The sequence below is a fragment of the Pleurodeles waltl genome, chromosome 7, assembly GCF_031143425.1.
Source record: "Pleurodeles waltl isolate 20211129_DDA chromosome 7, aPleWal1.hap1.20221129, whole genome shotgun sequence".
NCBI lineage: Eukaryota > Metazoa > Chordata > Amphibia > Caudata > Salamandridae > Pleurodeles > Pleurodeles waltl.
The window spans coordinates 1,386,158,230-1,386,182,670 of record NC_090446.1 but is presented as its reverse complement, the minus strand read 5'-3'; the positions used below and the strand labels follow the sequence as shown (position 1 = coordinate 1,386,182,670).

Sequence of the window (24,441 nt, the reverse complement as noted above, 5' to 3'; positions counted from 1 at the left end):
TCATTCTGGCTTTCCCACTGGGCTGGCGGGCGACCGCCGAAAGTCCGCCCGCCAGCCCAACGGGAAACACCCTTCCCACGAGGAAGCCGGCTCAGAATGGAGCCGGCGGAGTGGGAAGGTGCGACGGGTGCAGTTGCACCCGTCGCGGATTTCAGTGTCTGCAAAGCAGACACTGAAATTCTTTGTGGGGCCCTCTTACGGGGGCCCCTGCAGTGCCTATGCCATTGGCATAGGCACTGCAGGGGCCCCCAGGGGCCCCACGACACCCCATACCGCCATCCTGTTCCTGGCGGGTGAACCGCCAGGAACAGGATGGCGGTATGGGCTGTCAGAATCCCCATGGCGGCGCAGCAAGCTGCGCCGCCATGGCGGATTCCCATGGGCAGCGGAAAGTCGGCGGTACACCGCCGGCTTTCCGCTTCTGGCCGCGGCTGTACCGCCGCGGTCAGAATGCCCGGCGGAGCACCGCCAGCCTGTTGGCGGTGCTACCGCCGACCTCCGCCATGGCGGTAATTACCGCCAGGGTCAGAATGACCCCCTATATCCAGTGATTCATAAACCAAACCATGTGGACCAATTAGTTTTTCTGTCTTGTTGGTCCACTAGGCCAACTTTAGATGACTGCTCGGTTGTCTAGCAAGGATACACACTATTTGAGAGCTAGCTGCCCTGTTGGTGTTAGATGCGGAAAATACATATGACTCACGAATGTGGCCATATCTACAGACGTCCTCCAAAAAACAGATTCTGGCTCACAGATTAGGTCACGGTTCTTGCTGTTGTAGAAGGATCCAAGAGGCAGGGTTTAGGCACATGGTGTAGTCTTAAGATCCATTTTTTTGGGCAGGGGACCGAGATAGCGGTGCCTGCTATCCCCTTTAGTGTGCTTCTTGTCATTGGAGCTGCTGATTCAGTGTGTTCAGTGCAATACACAGACTAGTTAGAGGGATAAAGCAGGACCAAGACTGAAAAGATGTTTTCTCCTTACATGCAGATGACCTCTTTTGTACCTAGCGTACCTTGAATACTCAGTACCAAGGACTCTGGATATGATTAATAGATTTAGGGAATATGCAGGAGTCTCAATAAATTAGCACAAGTCAATTTTGTTTCCCCTTTCAAATTATAGGCCCAGAGTGGGATTGAGATGCTCATTGAAGTTTAATCCTTGGGAAATTATGGACCTTGGAATGCACACTACAAATGAACAGGTCGAATTACTTGATATAAATCTGAAGTCAATCCTCAATTAATTTTGTGCTGATGTGACGCACTGGAGGGCTGTCTCAATGTGTATGCTCAGGAAAGCTGTGCTACAATAAATGATTGCTTTGCCTAAAATTTTGTACAGGCTTCAGAAAACTCCATGTCAGATTCTGCAGACCTTTTTCTTAAAAGTGGATTGTGTGCTTCTGACATTGCTGTGGGATGACAAAACACCAAGGATTCCACTGCTGACAATATGTCAGAGTCCCTACAATGGGGGGCACTGACGTCCCAGATATTATTGGACCTCCCCTTTAACTGTAGTAAACACCTGGGCTTTTGGTCCTCAACAGGAGCCAGATGGCCAAGTATACAGAGGGTACCAATGGCACTTTACTATGAGAAGATGCACACGCCTAAGCATTCTACCACTAAGACAGTTGTCAGAAAGTGGGATGTTTGAAGTGCAGGGGGAATACTAACCTGTCATAAGCATTTGTTTTCCAAATACAATACCTATTAGGTATGATCTAGCTGGAAAGTAGGCTGTTGGTGGCCCCTCTCCACAGACATGTGGTCTCACAGATATACGACACACTCATTAACAATAGCATAGAAACTCTGAACGGGCTCAGGGAGACGTGGGAAAAGGACCTTAGAGCACTTAATTACTTGAACTTGCTAGAGGCATACATTTATCACTGGGAGGTCGTATTTAGGGCTGGTTTCACCGTAGTACAGCTAAAAATATTACACAGAGTATACTATATGAGAACCTTGCTGTGGAAAATATGGAAAACCGATAATGATAGCTGCATTAGGAGTGTGGCAGGGAGGAACTTTCCTTCATACATTGTGGAGATGAATTAAAATCTAGCGCTTCTGGCACGGGATCATCTGCTGGATGGAGAATGTATCAGGAAAAGCTTGGGTTGCACTCAAAATCGGCACCATTGGACATGTGACCCTACCGGATACGCTCTGATCTCCTCCATTACCTCCCCAGCAAACTTTTTGTTTGGAAGAACATCTGCTGCTGCCTCAGCAGGAGGTAAAAAATCAGCTTTTAAAGGACACAGTGAAGTTGATTCCTGAGCAGGAAAGGGGTCAGGGTTGTTATTCAAGGTATTTCCTGACCCCCACAAAGGACGGCCATTAGATACCCATCCTGGACTTGAGGATTTTGAATTGGTTCCTCAAACAGGAGAAATTCAAAATGCTGACTAGCACAGGTGCTTTGTGCGCCTGACAAGGAAGACTCGACGGTATCCATCGACTTGCAGGATGTGTATTTTCACATCCCCATTCTGCAGCTACACAGGAAGTATCTCCGCTTCACAGCAGGGACACAACACTACCAGTTTGCAGTCCTTCGTTTTAGTCTTACTTCCGCACCTCGAGTCTTCACAAAGGTGATGGCAATGGTTGCAGTGCATCTCAGAATATGGGTAATACAAGTATGGTGCAGTTTCACCTGCAAGTGACGATGCAGCTGTTGTTCAATGTAGGGTTTTCTATCAATGTCCCCAGATATTCATCTGAAGCCCTCTCAGCGCATCCTGTTCATAGGGGTGGTACTGGACACCATAACGAATCGGGCCTATCCTCCTCCACAGAAAGTTGAAGACATTCGGGGTATGATTCCAATGTTTCAGGATGGAGCGCTCGTTCCAGTCCTCAAGGTCTTACATCTGCTCGGTATGTTGGCTTCCTGCATACTGTTGGTCACTCATGCACGCTGGCACATGAGGGCCCTCCAGTGGTGCCTCCGCAAGCAGTGGTTTCAGCACAACGGAGCACTGCTGCGGATCCTCAGTGGTGGTCTGAGGATGGAAACCTTGCACATGGTAGACCGTTTTGCCTACCACCTCCGGTGATCACAGTTATTATGAATGTTTCCACTCTAGGGTGGGGAGCACATCTGAGGGATCTAGATTTCAAGGGTCTTTGGCCTAGGGAAGAACAGATGTTTCATATCAATCTGTTGGAATTGCGGGTGAAACGTCTGGCTCTCAAGACTTTCAACCCTTCCATTTTCGGTCAGTTGGTTCGCATCTTGACAGACAACACTACTGCAATGTGGCACATCAACAAACAGAGGGGAGTGGGGTTGTATCTTCTCTGCAGAGAGGCTCTACGGCTCTCATTCTGGACTGAGGCCTATCGGATTTGCTTAGTAGCAAACCATTTGGCCGGAGTTCTCAATGTACATGCGGACAGTCTCACCTGGCACTTTTCAGCCGTTCACCAGTGGGTTTTCTACCCAGCGGTGGTTCTTCATGTCTTCCAGTTATGGGGAAACACCTCAGATAGACCTGTTTGCTACTCACGAGAATGCACACTGTGCGTTGTTATGTACCCTCCAGTATCCGATGCAGGGAGCATTGGGGGACACGTTTCCGTTGAATTGGAGCAACCGGCTGCTTTATGCGTTTCCTCCCATACCTTTGATTCCTTGGGTTCTGAGGAAGATTTACCAAGACCAAGCCCACGTTATATTAATAGCCCTGGATTGGCCAAGAAAGCTTTTATGGTGTCCTCTGCTCTCCAAGATATAGGGCAAAGCCGTCCACAAAAGAACGTTATCATGGTGGGTCATTCTTTGCATCCAAATATGTTATGCGCTGTCAAAGAAAGATCCTCCTGAGGGCATTAGAACTCATTCAACCAGAGCTAAGTCTGCTACTTCGGCTTTGACCAGAGGTGTACCTGTTGTAGATATTTGCAAAGCAGCAACCTCAGCTTCCCTCCACACTTTTGTGAAGCGTTATTGCTTGGACTCAGAAGTGAGGAGGGACGGCCATTTTGCCTGTTCAGTGCTGCAGAATGTCTTGGTATGCCAGATAGGCACCCACCTCCGAATGCGGGACTACTTTGGGACTCTATTCAAAAGGTGAGGAATCCACAGGTAGATGTATCTAGCAGAAGAACAAGTTACTTACCTTCTGTAACGCTTTTATTGGTGGATACAGTAGCTACACCATGGAGGAGATGTATCTATCCATGGGGGCCCCTTACACTGCCCATGCACTTGGCATGAGCAGTACAGGAGCCCCCAGGGACAGCCCTGTCGCACACTGCCCGTTCGGGCAGTGAACTGCGCGACGGGTGCTGCCGCACCTGACGGACCACAACATTGCCGCCGGCTCGTAATCAAGCAATGTTATAGTGAGGTTTCCGCTGGGCCGACAGGCGAAAACAGGAAAACTCATAATAGGGCAGGCAAAAAACCTCCAGTGCTGGCGTTCTTTTGCCTGCAGCGGCTTTGGCGGTCCTGTGAAAGGACCGCTGAAGTCGTAATGAGGCCCATAGTCCTTGTGGGTTAACCTCAATTCTTCCAGCATTTCCAAAATACATATAGCAGCCTATTTATTTTTCTTGCTTCATGGTAGTAATGCCAACCCTTCTGGCAGTTAGGGGGGCTAAATTTATGATTTAAGGTCGGATGGTTGATACTGATTGTTGGGAAGGAGATTATGAGGAATTATGTTTTAGTGGCTTTAACTTTATGAAGTTTCAAATCCAGAACTCAGCCACTTAAGCATATTTCCACTGCTGATAAGTCCCCAGTCCTTCTACTTTTAGATAGAAATGTGTACCTTCAGCATATAAATGCAGAGGCATCATGTTGAGTTAGAAGGCCTCTCAGAGATTCAACAAAGAGTTTGATAACAAAACGCTGGGCAACACCTTGTGGATGGAGTTTCAGTAGGAATCTGATGAGTGAAAAAAAACTGGTCTGCTCTCTAAAAACATCCTTAGTTTTTGCTGTGTGTTTAGTTGGAATTTGTTGAGTGAAAAGTCAGCAAATAGGTATTGTCTTCATTGGCTGTTTAAAACCTGGCCCACACTCTAAAAACAGCTTTAGTTTTTGCTACGTGTTTAGTTGAGCTTCATTGTCAACAAAGTCAGCAGAGAAATCTTTTAGATCTAGAAGAGCTGTGTGCTTTTTAGGGTTGAGCCTGCAAGTGCATGCTCTAGCGCATGCATCTCGCTTGAGAGATCTGTTGTGTACAGTAAAAGGCTTGGAGCCTGCCCGTCGCTTACCATTTGTTGGCTTGCATGGCGGTCTTCGCTGCAGTCTCGTAATTTGTCACTGCAGGCCAAGTATAATTTCCGTTCTGCTGTGTGGAGCTGGAACCAACTACAGATTGATTCAACGTAATCAGTGCCCGTACGCTGCTCCCGACATGATTGAGGTGCTATCTTGTTCTTTTTAACTACCAGTGCCCTGCAAACTGAAGGCTTGGGTCTGGCAAAAACGTGCCCTGTAGGACAAACAAAATTGCAAAGTTTTCTTTTTTATTGCTAACTTTGTTTTATTTTGCCAAGTCGTCTTTTCTCACTTTGTTCTCTTTTGTTTTTGCTTGTGGGCTGTTCTCAAACTATGATGATTATCTTGTTCTAAATATTGCAAAACAACATTGTTTCTTTATTGTGTGTAATTTCTGAAGTGATGCTTTAACACATAATCATGTAGTACACCCCAATCCACTCCATTCGAGTCTGCCCCACTACAGTCCACTGTAATCCACTCCCCCTCACCCTGCACCAATCCAAAACACTCCAACACACCCCACTCCAATCCTCCCAACCCACCCCAGTCTAATCTGCCCTACTCCAGTTTGCCCCACTCCAGTCCAAAACAATCTGCACCACCCCAAAACAATCTGCCTCATTCTGATCCAAAACAGCCTGCCCCACTCCAATCCAGAAGAATATGCCCCACTCCAATCCAATACAATATGCCCAACTCCCATCTACCCCACTCGAATCTGCCCTACTGCAACCCAGTCCTCCCCACACCAGTCAAATCCACCCCAATCCATTGTACTCCACTCCAAGCCAATACACTTCACCCCAGTACAATCCACCCCACCCCAATCCACTCCAGTCTGATCCACCCCACTCCAGTCCAGTCCATCCTACCCCAATCCATCCTACCCCACTCCAGTACAATCCACCCTACTCCAGTGCAACCCACCCCACTCCAGTCCATTCCACCAAATCCACCATCTCCAGTCCACCCCACTCCAATCAATTCCACTGCTAGCCAGTCCACCTCACTCCAGTGCAATCCACCCACACCACCCCAATCCATCCCAGTCCAATCAATTCCACTGCTAGCCAGTCCACCTCACTCCAGTGCAATCCACCCACACCACCCCAATCCATCCCAGTCCAGTACAGTCCACTTTAATCCACCCCACTCCAGTCCAGTCCACATTAATCAATCCACCTCCAGTCCAATCCACTTCACTCCAAACAACCTTAATATGCCCCTCTCCAATCCAGTCTACCCCTCTCCAATCAATCCACACCAATCCAGTACACCCCACTCCATGTTTTTCAGTTCTGTACAGTGCAAACTCGACCCAAAGGTATTGGAGTGCTTTACATGAGCACTAGTTACATTACACAAGGACACATTCATTTTTTGGTAGGCACAGGGAAATTAAGTGATTTGCCCAGAATTACAGGATGCTGAGCTGATGCCAAGACTCAAACCTGGTTCGCCAACTCCAAAGTGGGCAGCTCTGGCCATTGCCCCACATCCTCTCCCAAGTCCACCCCACTCCAATCCAATCCATCCCACTCCAGACCACCAAAATCCACTCCAGTCCACCTCCCTCCAATCCAACCTAATCTGAGCCAATCCACCCATCCAATTCACCCAAAACCGATCCACCACACTGAATCCAATCCACCCCATCTTAATCCACCCTGCCCAACCTACTCCACCCCACCCGATCCAGACCACCTCATTCTGCTCCAGTCCAATCCACCCCACCCCAATCCAAATCTGATCCACCCCAATCCAATCCATCCCAGTCCGATCCAAATCACCCAGGCCAGTCCACCTCACCTCAATGCAATCCACCTCACCTCAGTGCAGTTAAGCCCACTCCAATCCACCCCATTCCAATCCAGCCCACCCCTACAGCCCACCCCAGTCCACCCTACCGATTTCAATCCACTCCACCCCACTCCAATCCACCCCACTCTACTCCAGTCCACCCAATTATATCCCAGTCCAGTCTATCCCACCCCATTTCAGTCCACCACACTCTAATCCAATCCATCCAGCCTATCCCACCCCAATCTAGTCCACCCCATGCCAATCCACTCCAATCCAATCCACCCTCTACAATTAACTCCAGTCCAATCCACTCCACCCCATTCAAGTTCAGTCCACCTCACTCCAGCCCAACCCATCCACCCCTCTCCAATCTACTCCACCTCAGTGTAATCCATCCTGCTCTTATCCTCCCGGCTCCATTCCACCACACTCCAATCCACCATAATCCAAATCAGTCCACCTCAATGTAATCCATCCTGCTGTTATCCACCCGGCTTCATTCCATCACACTCCAATCCACCCTAATGCAATCCACTCAATCCAATCCAACACACTCCAATCCAACACATACAACTCCAATCTAATCCATCTCACTGCAGCCCACCATGCCCCAATCCAGTCCACTCCACCTCATTTCAATCCACTTCACTTCAGCCCAATCCATTCCACCCTACTGCACCAACCCACTCCAATCCACCCTACTTACTCCAATCCATCCCACTCTATCACAATCCAATCCACCCCGACCACCCCAGTTCAGTCCACACCACTCCTCTCCAATCCATCCAGTCCACCCCACTCCTATCGAACCTACTCTAATCAAATCATCCCACTCCAGTCCAATCCATCCCACTCCAGCCTAATCCATCCTACTGAAATCCAGCTAATCTAATCCTCCCCAGTCCAATCCAATCCACCCCACTCTATTCTAATCCACCCCAATCTACCCCACCCCAGCCCTATCACCCCAGTCCAAACCACTCAATCCAATCTAATCAACCCCACTCCAATCCACATTGCCCTGTTTCAGTCAACCCCAGTCCAGTCCACCCCACCCCACATCCATCCACCCCACTCAATCCACCCTACTCTACCCCAGTCCAATCCACTCCACTCTACGCCAATCCTCCCCACTACCTCAGTCCACTCCAACCCACTCTACCCTATCCCCCCCCATTTTATGACACACTTCCACTGAACTCTACTCACCTCTACAATACTCTACCCCTTCCCCCCCTCCCCACGCCACTCTACGAGACTCCAACAAATCAACTATACACCACTCTGTTCCTGACTTCACACCACTAACTTACTGGTTAACATCATGGAAAAACATGCTGCCAATGCCAATAGCTTTTGTATAAGTGATACCTCTTGGTTTTGCCAATGCTTGTTCGATATAACCACTGCCCAGCATTTGGGACAGATGGAGGTAGCTTACCTGAATGTTTTCCCGATATAGTTCTGTACTATGGAGAACCCTTCTCTTGTCATTTGACTGTGCTTAGGAAGGAATTCTCTATCACAGTGACGTCCATCATGGGTTTAGTATCTGTGGTGTGATTTGGCACGTTATTAAGATGATATAGAAAGGAATTTGCCTGAACGAGGTACTGAACTCGTAGTCCCGGCACTTGGTCTCTCTATGTGAATGCAGCATGTTTTCTCATTACTAAGTACTGCGTGTTTGGCAATAGCTTCCACCAGTTCAGAGGCAGCCATAAGATTTTTCTGTCACTAGGGCTCGGTCAAGTTCGTCAGCTGTTCTAAAGCTGCCCCTTTTTTGAACGGAGCTTTGTCTTGAGGAGATTATTATGAAGTTGTTGTAGGTGGCTATGAGCAATGCAAATGTGATTTGTTTGGCGCACCAATGGAACTTTACTTTTCTGATTGCTTCCACTTCGGAAACAGTCGGTTATAATTCAGTGAAATTATGTTGCAGCTTGTTAGGTATTTTTTGTAGATATTACATTTAGATTCTAAGATCAGTTGACCGTGAATAGCATTGGATTAGATTCATACTGTACTTCATGTATTTCTAGTGTTAGAACAGTGACATCATACGGAAATATATGGGGTTTCGGGCAGTTTCTGTTTTAAGACCTTCTGTTTGGAACAACTTTGAATGCATTGCCACCTTTCCGCTCATTCAAGGCCTCGTGTTCTAATTTATATTGAATTATTCTAAACCTTCAGAAACAGGCGTACTTAAAACCAACGGAAAGCTCATGCTGCCTGATCTCTGCTAGCCAAATAGTAGCAGAAGAAAACTTGTCTTAATTTAGTCTTTTTTTACTTGTTACTCCCAATCTAGGAAAACGCGCTAACGGTATCTTGTTGGATGTTTAGTGGACTAATGCATAATAGTAAATTAAGGCATACGAACGCAGAGCTTGAAATTGTAACTCGAGTTGCCGTATATTTGTAATCTCGAATAGAACTCCCTTCACTACTACATTCTTACTGCAGAAGTGAAACTCAAAGCGCCGCTCTGAGGATTTTCACCATTCTGTTGGTTAAAATGTAATAAACTTCGCCTAATGTCTTCCGCTACCTTATAACTCTCTTCTTCTTTGTATGTGTGCACTTCCATGACTAGACAGTTGTCTGTGGCACTGCTGAGTAAGATAAATGAGATGGGCAGGATACGGTAGCTGGACAGAAACATAAAAACCAGCATTGGCATAGCCAATAGGTCTCGCCTTTTGGACCTTGTAAGTATTTAGCCATGCAACACATTAAACCTTTATCTTGCTCATGTTGCTGCCTTTGGGTGCCACATGGTCTCCCTGGCTCTTCCCTGGTCACAGCCAGGGCATAGTGGCAGTGTAGACATGGAAAAACAACTCAGGAGCATAACCGGGCCAGGGAGACCTGGGGGTTTAAGCCTGTACTGTGCCCTCCCGATTCAAGTCCTGGCAGCAGCAGTAACAAGCATTTACAATGCAACAGGTCTCGCGTTTGCTCATGTTAGAGCTGATCGCGTTGTAAACCCCTAACCCGACTTTCCACCTATCGGGCAAAAGTGCGTTTTTGTACATAACCCGAAAAAGTGAAATCAAGTATGTAAAGCGCTCGACTTCTGCCAAGCGAGATCGGGCTCGTAAATTAGAGAGAAAAAAGTCCACAAGCTTGATGGAAAACAGCGAGCCTCGCATGTTTTCTGTACTTGGTCGCTGCGCTGGAGGAGGGCTAGCCACCGGAAAAGGCATGACATATGCGTGCCTTCGACTAATGAAAGCAAGCAGATTTTATTAGGGAAGCCCACGAACCAATAAAAAACACTGACGTGAAGTTGACAGGGCTCTGAGCCCTTTTCTAAATACAAAAGAGTCTCGCTGCAAAACGCATGTGCGAGCTCATGCAACGCAGGCTCGACCCTAAAAATGCATGAAAATGTGCTACAGCGCGATCTATAAAAGCCCAGCAGGATGGGCCGCTCTCAGGGAGGGGGCACGCTGATTGGACAGGGCATGGCCTGAGTGACAAGGGCTTAGAGCGCCAGAGGCGAGGCACGCAAGCTCTCATAGCATGATTTCTCCTCTAAAATATATCACACCAGCCTTTGAACAGCACTGCAAAGGAATGCAAAGCAGCCTTCCTGCTTCATTTTGTAGTACAGTGACATTTATTTTAACAGAGGGAAAGGCAAGATGAAAAATCAGAAGTAAAGCACCTTCTAAAAAACATGTTTTAATAAATATATTCAGATTAGTGGCTATGAAAGCCGATGTCTGAAAGAAAAGAAAAAAACAAGCACCCCACCTTTCTCCTCCCGTCTGGTTTCGGTTACCCTTGGCCACTTAGTACGTTATACCAAACACACAAAAAGAGATGGGAAGAATGCTTGCAAGTAGTCTAATCACTGGCAATTGCTCATGTTAGCATTCCAGTATGTTATTCTTTTGACCACAATAAGAATATAACAAAGGACATTACTATATAGAACGGGAATTAGCCACAAAAGAAGATGGCGAATTAGAAGATCTGAAAGGTAATGGTGTTATTGGTATTTCACTCTATAAAAAGAAACAAAACAGAGAAAAAATACTGCCTTCTTGAATAAACTGCAGTTGTGGGAAATTGATAAAAAAAAGCGTTGATGTTTTGCAGTATCAATGTTTTTACATCACAGTTCCAGCTTAAATAATTAAACAGAGCTAATGCATAATGTCAAAGAATATTGCTTCATAGTCTCTCTGAGTGGAATGAGTTTGGTGGGGCAATGCAACCTGTTGAATTGAACAGCATTTGGCTGATTGTGCCTATGTGTGGGTGTATTCAGTGTCATATTGTGGCATATTCTTTAATAACAAACTGTGGACTCTGCAGGTAGGTCCATAACTGCATCTGTACTATCTCCAGCCTGAATGAGCACAGACCAGGGGTGGCTCCTTCGCTATGGCGAAGGAGCGTCGCCCCACTGACTGTGCCAGAAGCAAACAATAGATCATTTTATTTGTCTGCTTCTGGCACAACCAGCAGTGCAGGGAGGGGAGACGCTGGCCCACGGGCAGTGGGAGGGGGGCAAAGGGAAGAGGGTAGTGCACCTAAGTGTGCATGTGTGTTTGGCCAGCCGCCTGAGGCTGGCCAAACACACATGCACACTTAGGTTTCTCCTGCCTGGCTATGTCGAACAGCCAGACTGGAGAAACTGCACAGACCCCAGGGCTATGTCAGATTGACACTCACTGCCACTCAGACCAATCCTGGTGCTGCTTTCATGCAACATTCTGCCCTGCTGTTTCTAGGGTGAATATATATTAATCTTCCTGCACTAGGTCACATCTACACAGTCACCTAAGGCTCACAACAGGAAGAATGCATAGTATAACAGCTTTCTAATCGTTACATTTACTGTGACCAAGACGAACAAGTACTTGCGGTAACACCTTACCTGGTAGAGACTCTTTCTAGCTGCAGGTTCCTTACCTTAAAATATTCTGTAGCATTAGACAGTGTCTGAATTTTGTTTTTGTGTGCATTGCCACGGTGCACCACTAGGTGACGTAATTCAGCGCCATGTGGCATCGACCGCAGCATAGGTGACATGCGCATTGCCTATATAGGTGCCACCTCAGTGCGCTGATGTCAGTTTCTTTTTGTGACTTTCCATGCTAGAAGCATGGAGCCACAAAGAACACTGACCACTGGTGAGTCTAACTAGGGCCCTTGAAAGGGGAAATACCTTTACTCTGAATCCATTCACAGAACAGGGATGGTGGGTGGATTGGTAAGGAATCTGTGGCTAGATAGTCTTTACCAGATAAGGTGTTACAAGAGTTAACTTGTTCATCTGATAGATTCTGATGGCCTCAGATTCCTTACGGATTATACTAAAAAGCCCTGAGAAACGAATGAGAAAAACACCTGTCTCGATAGACCTGACTGTCAAGGCAGTAGTGCTTCATAACCATGTGCACTTTCATGATCACCCAAGGGGCACTGGTAAAAGCCAAAGGGGAGCACTGCAAATAAAGTCCTCTTGGCCTATCAGCAATTGCTTGAGGGAGTATGGCTCAGGCCTCCTCCAAGGCCATGGGAAGCACTTACACAGCTGAGTCCCAGATGGTGTGGGAGTATCTACCCAAGAGGCACGTGTTAACTAACCGCAGTGCCAGGCTGGCAGAAGAGGATATCCTCATCCCGAATGTATACAGATTTTTGGATTCCCTGTCTGGTGAAGCGGAAGGGAACGTGTCAGGATGAACTTTGGAGGTTGAGGCCTGGACCACCAGTCTCTCTGGGGTATGATGTTTAATGAGGAAACTGATTTCCCTGAGGCGAGGCGATGGCAGCGGACAATTGTTCTATGCACAGGAGCCCCTGTGCAGGGCTTGGACCAGGCTCTGAGCAGGACATTGGTAAAGGCTTCACCAAATGGGAGTAATGGTTCTGTAGAGGCAACTCCTAGTTGAATCACCTCCATCAAGACATTCGTCTTGACTACCACTGAGGGTTGCGTAAGGTCCAGGATCTCAGCCGCCCTCCGCACCACCATTGCAAAAGAGGCACCCTCCTCAATAGCCACGGTGGGGGGAGAGACTAGGCCAGTGCCTGGGGAGGTCCAGTCCACTAACATCTGACAGGTCCTCATACCAGTTGCTTTCTGTCTCTTCTAACTGGTATCCATGAGGATCCCCACACCTTTCCCATTCATCCCCCAATCCAGGTCTATCATATGAATACGACACTAGCTCCATCCTGGGGAGTGTGCCGCCTGCCGGTGTCCGACAACGCTTGTCTGGCTCTGTATTGGAGTCGGGGATGACGCCATGGTGGCTCCGGATCCATCAACGAATCCAAGGGACCCAACTGTTACCGGGGGTGAACTCTCTGCCGAAAGTCTCTCCAGTAGGGATGGGCTGCCCAAAAATGAAGTGCTTAACCTCCAAAAATTTGCATAGCTGGGTGGGGGCCGCTCTGGCTCCTGGAAACTCTGGGAGGTGTGGAGACGGCCCAGACTTAGACTCCACCGCAGGGCTAGGCCTCCAGTGCCAAAACTCCCTTGTCTCATCAGATGATTTTAGCAGATGTGGGGAACTCAAAGATCTCTTTGACTCCTTGCTCTTCTTGTCTTGTGGGACTTACTTGATTTTCCTGATGACCTCAACTGCGAGGAGGAGTGCTTGGAGTAGGTCCGCTATCAATCTCAGGACCTTCCCCTCGACCGAGATCTTGAGCGTTAAACATCAGGGAGTTTGTGGGACAGCTCCCTCAAGGCCTTGGGGTGTATGGCATTGTGGTCAGTCCCCAAGCACCAGAGGCACACAAAATGTGGGTCTGTGTTGGAGGCAGCTCGGCCCGGTTGGCTAAAGTGTGACCCAGCCAGGTCCGTGCCTTCGGACTGGAGACCCCCTGTCTGGTGTCTGAGAACTTCCAAGGTAGAGGTAGAATGTGCTCAGTTCGGTGCCCCGCAAAAAGAGGACACTACCCAGGGATACGATGGCTTGGGGTTCCATGATGTATTAGAAGGAACAGGGGTCCCTTACCAGTCAAATATAAACCACAATTTTACAATAGGAATACAATGTGCTCTATGTCTATTACCAAAGTAAAAATATTTATTAATAAGCAAATCACCAGAGAAATAATGAAAAAGGAGCATATGTGTAAGACACACCTTTCAGCATATACTGTATAGTATATTCACAACACCAAATAAAATGACACAAATCTAGAAAATTAAGCTTCATAATAGCGAATAATGAACGTTGAACAAAAAAATATATATTGGTAAGACTCGGGCAATATCATGTGACACATTACAATAGAAGGTTTTTGTGTCAAAATCACAATCGTACCAGTACTCATACAAAGAACCAATGTGCAAATAGTAAAATCAGTTCAGGTACAGCTTATCAACGACATTTCAATTCCTAAAGCATATTGTGCAAGGATCATCATCAGGACTCAAAAGATTATGCCCGAGAGGAACAGGTATGTTTGATACCAACACTGAGCATATAGCAGCTGAAAGACAAACACATTCCAGCCATATTGTTAATACGCACTAGCAGAAGCAGGGTTCTGTGTTACAAAAATGAATCAAACAATTCACATGGAAGAGTGAGGGATGACATCTTGAATTATTTTTGTTTTATGAAATCATAAGATTTAGCATTGATAAAGGCTTATAAAGAAGGTGGGCATGCAGCATGAGAAGAGAGATGAGCAAAGATAGTATAGATGAGAACAACTGTCTTGAACTGGTCCTTTCAAGGCAGCGGTATGGCGCAGGCCTACTTCCGTGCCTCTCAGACTTCCAGGGGCTTGCCCGCCTCCATCATTTTGGGAATTCTTTTTTTCACTTACCCCCCCTATCAGTTCAACACACCAGAATCCTGGGTCGTAACCTAGAACTCGCAACATCAGCTTAAGTTAGCAGGATAACCTTCCCTTACCCTACTCTTCCCCTTTTCATTCGCCAGTGTCAGCATTCAGTGTTGGATGCACTTTTGTTTTTTATTATTTGCTATTTTCTTCCTTAAACATACTCACCAGTATAATTCCCCCTTTCCTTTAAAAGTACTCATTGATTGGAACATTCAACCAAATTATCATTTAGACCAGTCCCCACTGCGTTGTTGTGATACCATTCAGTGCCGCTGAACCATCTGTGTATCAGTAATAAAAAATAATAATACAGTTTAAAAAAAGAACAAGACACAGGATATTCTCGACTGCTGTCAATTTGTGATATTCCACTCTGTACCAGTTGGTGAGGTCAGGAATAAAATATCAAGGGATCATCGGCTAGGTAAGATTAATTTATGAGGTGTTAACCTCTGCTGTCATTAGCAATATCATGCTTGTTGGTAGTTCAAATATTCACAAGTCTAGTATGCCCCTACCATATATAAGGGGTGCTTGATCTTCAATATCTTAAAACAATGTAGTACTGATACTATGACTCTAATATATTCCCGGGTCTTATATCACAGATAACCATTGATCTAACATATCATAAGAAACAGTATTTAACTGATGACCATTGACTTAGTATATTTTAGAACCATGTTTTGCTGATAATCATAGGTCTAACATTCCTTAGGACCATAGATTGTGGATAGCTATAGGTCAAGCATGCATAAGGGTGATTTTTTGCTGATAATCAAACATCCAAAATATCTTATAGCCTTTTATATACATGTGCCAGTATGTCATATCTAGATATTGCTGATAGCCATCAATAGAGCATTTTTTTACTTTCTTATATTGCTGATAGCTACAAATTTAGCATTCTGTAAGGCCTTCTGGTAACCATAGATGTAGCATGGTTTAAAGATCTTATAATGCAGAGAGCTACAGATGTAGCATTATGTAAGGCCTTCTGTCAAAGATGTTTATAAATCTAGTATATGTCATGGTGTAATATCACTGATAACTGTGTATGTAGCATACCTAATACATTTGCACCCCAGAGAAGTTAAAAGCTAACGTCCACATATATTGAATAAACCTAACCATTTTATTTTTTCCTCCTATTCCCTAAGATTCAAAGCAGAATGGAGATGCTGCGAATGCTGCTCTGGCCAATGAGGACTGCCCTACCATAGACCAGGCCTTGTCACCGGAGGAGAAGTCCCCCGTCACACCTGGCTCAAGAGAGAGGTACAACCGAGACCGAGCTTGCTTCCTGCTGTCCACCGGAGACTTTGCACACTCTCCTGATGGCAACATTCGCAAAGGTATCTATCATTGATGTACCTTCCCTTCCACAACCTCATGCCAGCCTCTTACCTGGCCCAAAGAGGTGAAATACCACTGTTCAATAGCCTGCTCAGCCTTCACACTCCCTACCAGCACTGGGGATGGTGGATCTCGTGCACTCTTCCTTGGCCTCTTATCGCCATCTCTCACTCCTCACTGCAAACCACCATTGGATATCTAATTTCCATCAATTTAAACATTAGACTTTATATCAGATACCAGCAGGTCCAGCTTAGGAGTGGGTTGACCTCACACCAAGCTGTAATTCAGACTTGCTCTGGAATGTACCGATATGCGGAGACCATTTACCAGTGATAGATGTTTCAAAACATTACATAACTGCCAATAAGTGTTGCTGTAATTAAACACGGCAGAGTGGGTGTAGACTCCTGTCCTTGCAGCCTGATGGAATGGCTGAGCTGGTAATGGTGTCATTGCAGAGCAACTCTGGTTAGGTGGGGCGGGACAGGAAAAAGTAGAATGGTCGATCTAGAGAATTATCTAGGCTAAAATGTGTCAGTCAGAGACGTTTTAAGGCATAGGCAAAGTGGAGTCTGGCCCTGGGCCCCAGCCTTTCAGGGGCTCCCTGATAGAGCCAACTCTGTTCTACAGAGAGTCTTGAGATTGAGCCACCTCTGTTCTGCAGAGTGTCTTGCTCTGTTGACCCTGAATAATTCCTAAATAGATTGTTTTAAATAATGTTTTCATTAAATTGGATTTTTAATGTGGGTGACGTGTGAGTCTGTTACAGACACTTTGCAAAAGAATGCGTTTGTTTCATGAAACATCCATAAAAAAAGTTTCCTTTAGATCAAAACAGGCCCTTACATATGACAAATGCGAGGGTGTCTCGAAGATTATTTCCAGTAAAATTACTGAGAGGCTGCAGTGTTACAATATTGAAAGCACACATCACCGTCCCGGAAGATTATATGTAAACACATTTAGAATTGGGATGAGTTTGCCTGTGCACTGTCAGTGACCTGGCCAAAGAGGGTGTGAAAGAGCTGAAATTGGATCATAAATTCAAAGCTGTTCTGAGCAGAGGCCTCCAAAATCCTTAAATTTCCCTGGTGGCAGTGGGAACAGAGCAGTAAGATGCAAGGAAACAAAGGAAAGACCATAACTAGGAGACCATCAACCACAGGGAGTGAACCCGCACACTGATAATAAAAAGGAAATGAAATAGATACAGTGGATGGAGAGAGTTGAAGGAAAATAGTCATTTGAGACATTAAAGATATATTTAGAACAGTCATCAAGTAATTGTAGAGAGTACATGGGAAGGCAGAATAAATGACATGGATAGACAATAAAAAGTTGTTTTATGTTAACAACTCATGCAAACACAAATACAGTAGACATCTCTGGTCTGTCCATCCTTCATCTCTTCACTGTAAACAAACAGAAAACACGAGGCCTGTGTTTCTTAGCCCCAGGGTCTTGATTTGTGGTTTTGTTGGAACTCTGTGGTCTGTTTAGGTAGAGTCAGTGGTTTAAACTAGAGAGAGAGAAGAGATAGATTGATAGCTAGATATACATCTATAGCGAGAGAGAGAGAGAGATAGATATATATATAAATATATGTTTGATGGCACGTGTAGCTGCAGATACACATGCTATGCATAGCTTCCGCCATCTAGTGTTGGGCTCGGAGTGTTACAAGTAGTTTTTTTCGAAGAAGTATTTTTTCGAGTCACGGGATCGAATGAGTCCTCCCTTGGGTGATTGTGCACATGGGCATCGACTCCTTTGTTAGATTGTTTTCTTTCTGCTGTCGGGTTCGGACGTATTTCCTCTTGCTCCGAGATTTTCAATTCGGCAAATTTATAATAACTCTATTTCACCTTCGGTATTGTTTCGATCGCGTTTCCATCTATAATCGAGCCAATAGTACCATCGTAAACCAGAAATGCCCTTTTGGGCGAGCGCGCCCAACTCAGGCCTGTTCAGACCTACCACACCGGAGCCTGATGGATCGGACTCCATTCCGATTCTGTCCTCAATACCACGCAAAAGTTCCGTATACAGATCAACACATGGTATGTAATCTCCGTCTCTCTCCCGAGCATCGAGAAGCAGACTGTGAAGCCTGACGGTGGTTCCGGTCAAAAAAGACACTGCGTGACCAGATAGCCAGAAGGCTTGAGATGGCGTTGAAAAATACAGAGTACATCGACACAGTAGAATAAGAACAGGCCCAGACGGCAGTTTCCATTCAGGACACCGACTCTGAAGCAGACTTGGATGAAGATAGCCAACCGATCACTGCAGCTCAGCATGTGCGTACAGCTGCCCCTACGCCCACTACCAAAAGACCAGTTAAGGCCTTGGGTGCACCACTGCCAGAGAGCCATGGTTCCACCCGAAAGAAAATCATCCGCGACCGACCTTCAGGTTCGGCGCCGAAAAAGGCACACCTGTTTCGATGCCAGAGTCAAGCAAATCCATTAAAAGCTCAACATCCGAGCCGAGCCAGTGTCCACACTCTTCGGAGTCCAAAGTTCGACATCCAGCTTCGGAGCCAAAACCACAGGCTGTATCTTTGGGACCAAAAAAGTTGTCAACTTCGGATCTGAAAAAATATTCTTATACAGAGGAACAAGGACTTTCGAGCCGATTAAAGCAGAGCTCAAAGACATTCGATGAACAGTCCTCTAAATCCCCTAAAACATCAGAATATATTTCAGAAGATTCAGACATTCAGCCTATCCTCAAAATCATGGACGCCAATCAATCAAGGATAAATATTAAAAAAGAGACTGGGAGGATCATTGCTTCACCTCCTCCACAAACCAAAAGAAAGTTGGCATTTCAAGAACATCCTGATACTGCTCCCCCACCAGCAAAAATCTTAAAAAGGAAGCAGAAACCATTACCTTTACAAAATTCTCCACCACATTTGCCACAACTTTCTTTCCCACCACCACCCGTTAGCCCACCACAGTTGCCTTTACCAACACACTCCCATACTTATTCGCATGGTGATACAGTTGATCCCTGGTATTTGTATGATCCAGATCCCATACCACTAAATGACCCAGACCTATATCCTTCCAAACCTTCGCCACCAGAGGATAGCACAGCATATATACAGGTCATTTCAAGAGCAGCTGCGTACCATGGGGTACTGATACATAGTGAGCCTTTAGAAGAGGATTTCCTTTTCAATACAATATCCTCCACACATTCACAATACCAGTGCCTGCCAATGTTGCCTGGCATGCTCAGGCATGCAGACAAAATATTTAAAGAACCTGCTAAGGCTAGAATTTTAACACCACGTATAGACAAAAAATACAAGCCTGCACCAACAGACCCAGCTTACATCACGCAACAGGTACCACCAAACTCTGTTGTCGTCAGTGCTGCTAGAAGAAAGGGCCAATCTTCAGGGGATACCCCTCCCCCTGACAAAGAAAGCAGGAAGTTTGATGCTGCTGGTAAGAGGGTAGCTACACAGGCAACTAACCAATGGTGCATTGCCAATTCACAAGCCTTACTAGCAAGATATGATAGGGCACACTGGGACGAAAGGCAGGAATTGTTACAGCACCTGCCAAAGGAACATCAAAAAAAGGCTCAACAAATTGTTGAAGAAGGTAAGGCAATAAGCAACAACCAAATCAGGTCTGCTATTGATGCTGCAGATACAGCAGCTAGAAGCGTAAATACTGCTATAATCATACGTAGGCATGCATGGTTAAGATCTTCCCATGTCAAACCAGAAATACAACAAGCAGTGATAAAAATGCCATTTGACAAAAAACATCTGTTTGGTCATGAGGTTGACACAACAATTGAAAAACTCAGGAAAGATTCAGACACTGCAAAGGCTATGGGAGCTCTACACAACGCCTTATAGAGGCTCCTTTCACAAACAACAATTTAGAGGAGGTTTCAAGCCCCAATCTACAGATGCTTCCACCTCCCAACCTAAACAAGGCCAACAGCAAAACTAAAGAGAAACATTTAGAGGCTCTTATAGAGGCCAACACTTCAGAGCCAGAGGAAAATTCCAAGCCTCAAGGAGTGTCACCACTTCATCAAAACAGTGACTTCCTCAGTATACCACAACCCCACACATCTCCTGTGGGGGACAGACTGCAGCAATTCCACTCCCAATGACAAAATATCACCACAGACCAATGAGTACTTTCAATTATCCGCAGTGGTTATTGCCTAGAACTTATTTCACATTCCTCCTTGTTACCACAGGTTGTCCCCAGAACACAACATTCTGTTACAACAAGAAGTACAATCGCTACTACTAAAAGAAGCAATAGAATTAGTTCCAAAATCTCAACACAGAACAGGGGTATATTCACTATACTTCCTCATTCCCAAAGCGGATGGCACTCTCAGACCCATTCTAGATCTCAGACCACTAAATCTATATATCCTGTCAGAACACTTTCACGTGATAACTTTGCAGGATGTCATTCCACTACTACAAAAACAAGATTACATGACTGCATTAGATCTCAAAGATGCATATTTTCATATCCCCACACATCCAGCTCATCGAAAATACCTAAGGTTTATGATTGCACAAAAACCACTACCAATTCAAAGTTCCACCATTCGGCATAACAACAGCTCCAAGAGTTTTCATAAAATGTCTAGCAGTAGTAGCAGCAGCTTACCTAAGAAGACAACACATACATGTCTTTCCTTATCTAGACGATTGGCTAATAAAATCAAGCAATTTTATACAATGTCAACAACACACTTAATACACAATAGAAACCCTACACATTAGGGTTCACAATCAACTACCAGAAATCTCACCTTCAACCAGCAAAGGTTCATCCTTACCTAGCTGCTATTCTCAATACAAAAAAAGCCTTAGCCTATCCAAATACACAAAGGATACAAGCTTTTCAAAACCCCATACCACAAATGCAGCCAAATCAACATTACACAGTAAAGGTTATCATGAGAATATTGGAAATGTTGGCATTATGCATAGTAATAATACGGCCTGGAAGTTTAACATGAGACCACTACAACAGTGCCTCTCACAGCAATGGTCTCAAGCACAGGGTCAATTGCAAGATCTAGTATTGTTAGACTGCCAAACGCACAAGTCCCTTAAGTGGTGGAATCACAGCAATTTAATGAGGGGGCGGTCATTTCAGGACCCTGTGCCTCAGACCACAATAACAACAGATGCATCAATGATAGCTTGGGGAGCTCATCTCAACAACCTTACCATACAAGGGGAATGGAATTCAAAACAGTTAACTTATCACATAAACCATTTAGAATTGTTAGCCCTAAAAGCTTTTCAACCCCTTCTCAAGCACAAAACTGTCTTGATAAAAACAGGCAATATGACAGTGATGTATTATCTGAAGAAACAAGGGGGGACACATTCATCTCAACTGTCCCTTCTAGCCCAAACAATTTGGAAATGGGCAATTCACAATCACCTTTACTTACTAGCAGAATACATCCCAGGAATACACAATCAGCTAACGGAGCTGCTAAGCAGGACAAACCAACAGATACATGAATGGGAGATTCACTCTGAGCTACTTCAACAGTACTTTCACATGTGGGGGACACCAGAAATAGACCTTTTGGCAACAAGTGAAAACGCAGAATGCCAAAACTTCGCATTCAGGCACCCACACTCTCTGTCCAAGGGCAATGTTCTATGGATCAACTGGTCAGGGATATTTGTTTACGCTTTTCCCCCTCTCCCGCTAATTTCATTTCTGGTCAACAAACTGTGTCAAACTTCTCTCACCATTTGAACCCATGCATTCGTGCGGGATTCAATTTCTAACTTGGAAAGTTGCTTTCTTAGTAGCAATTACTTCATTAGAAAGAGTTAGTAAAATACAAGCATTCACTCTAGAGGAACCTTTTTTCCAAGTACACAAGCATAAAGTTGTACTTATAACTAATCCAACATTTTTGCCAAAAGTAGTCTCTCCTTTTCACATTAACCAAACAATGGAATTGCCAGTCTTCTTCCCACAGCCAGATTCAACTACTCAAACCAAAGAGCCCTTCATACTCTTGACCTTAAAACAGCTCTAATGTATTATGTTATTAAAACAAAAGAGTTTAGGAAAACTAAACAGCTTTTTGTTGCTTTTCAACAACCACATAAAGTGAATCCTATCTCCAAACAAGGATTAGCTAGATGGATTGTTAAATGCATCCAAACATGTTACATTAAAGCTAAAAGACAACTTTTAATAACACCTAAAGCACATTCCACTAGGAAAAAGATGCTTCCATGGCTTGTTTAGGTAACATACCAGTGGTAGACATATGTAAAGCTGCCACGTGGCCCACTCCACATACATTTACTAAACATTACTGTGTATATGTATTATCTAAACAACAGGCCAATGTTGGGCAAGCTATACTTAAAACTTTATTTCAAACTACTTCAACTCCTGCAGACTAGCCACCGCTCTTTGGGAGAAGGGCTGCTTTTTAGTCTATGCAAGGCATGTGTATCTGCAGCTACACATGCCATTGAACGGAAAATGTCACTTACCCAGTGTACATCCGTTCGTGGCATGTAGTGCTGCAGATTCACATGCACCCTCCCTCCTCCCTGGAAGCCTGTAGTTGTTGCAATATTTATTTGTAAATATGTATATATTCGTTTTCTACATTTGCATGGACATCCTATCTACTTACTACTTTTACTTGTACATTTATATTCTTTCACTCTATCACTCCTTCCTGCACCCTTCTGCAGGAAAACAGTCTAACAAAAGAGTCAATGCCCATGCGCAGTATCACCCAAAGGAGGAGTCAATCGATCCCGTGACTCGAAAAAAGACTTCTTTGAAGAAAAACAACTTGTAACACTCCGAGCCCAACACTTGATGGCAGAAGCTATGCATAGCATGTGAATCTGCAGCACTACATGCCACGAACAGATGTACACTGGGTAAGTGACATTTTCCATATATATATACTGAGAAAGTCAGGAGGAAGAGAGCAGTGGCCACTCACGTGTCAGTAACCATAACATCCAGCAGACAGCCACAGCGGGCCTCATGCAGTATGCTCTTGCTGTCATTGCTGCAATTACTGTAACTAGTAACTTACTTTCTGTTGTAATGAAACCTGTTTTATTGTAAAGCACTCTAAGATCTTTGGGTAATATCTGCGCTATATGAAAATGCATAAATATATAATTTGAGGGTCTTGTATGAGAACAGGAGAATGTAGGATGTATAGGAAGTCCACCTGGCCAATCTCTCTCACCAGTGGCGTAACAAAGGCACCCGCAGGGTGGGGGGTGACCTCCAGGGTGGCCCCCTCAACACAGCCCCTGGCCTTAGTGAGTCTGGAGTGGGCCTCCTCCATGTTCTCCCAAAATCACACATCAGTGTTTTTTTTTTTTACCAATTACTGTCAAAACTATTACCTGACAAGCATTATCTGGGACAGAGATAAGTCACAAGCTCCGAAAAATGATTGTTAAGCTGCAGTAGAACATTAAAACTTGTATGTTGTAATGTGCCCAGCGCATAGGAGTCTGGCCCCCGAGACTTGCTGAATCGGTCTCTGTAGCCCGTGACTCCAATAACTAACGACCTTACTGGAAGATTCCAGGAATCACAATCTGCATCTTGTGCTGGAAATTCGAGTTGACTAGTTTTAAATTGCAGCAGATTCGTTTTTGACACTGGACTCTGTACGTCCATTAGTAAAAACTAAAAATATACTGTTTACCTGCCTGTCCCTGTCAAGTTTCAAAACTGTTGGCATGTTGTACCGGGAAGAATTTCTCCCCGCTTCTGGTTCAGAAACCACAAACGCGCAGGTGAAATACCATCACTATTCTTACCTATTAAGGTTGACTAGATCTTTGTACTGGGCGAAGAGTGTAGTAGTCAGAATCATTCAATCACAAATCAATGACATTATACCTTAAACAACTTTAAACACCATGAACAATTCAACACCAAATCAAACTCCGAACTGAACAAAGTTTCAAAGCTTTATTACAATCCCCAAATTAATGTCACATAAATGGTGTGCAAAACTTAGCTATAAACATACATGAAAACCTTAAGCTGACCAAAGTGTCTGAAAAGATTTAACATACTAAACATCAATACTGTTAAACACTCCAGAAGAATAATAAAGATTAGCAACAACACAACATAAACATTATTATC

The 24,441-nt window shown here is 45.0% G+C and overlaps 1 protein-coding gene across 2 annotated transcripts in view; it reads left to right on the top strand.

Annotated features, from left to right (window-relative positions):
• Window positions 1-24,441, top strand: part of LOC138246380 (voltage-gated potassium channel KCNC1-like) — a 607,134-nt gene that overhangs the window by 409,862 nt on the left and 172,831 nt on the right. For both annotated transcript variants that reach the window (XR_011194269.1, XM_069200948.1), the window contains exon 4: window positions 16,063-16,257. Coding sequence is in view for 1 of the 2 variants with exons in the window: in XM_069200948.1 (XP_069057049.1) it covers window positions 16,063-16,257 (195 nt within the window). In the remaining variant the exon portion in view is untranslated. The remainder of the gene's footprint in view (window positions 1-16,062; window positions 16,258-24,441) is intronic.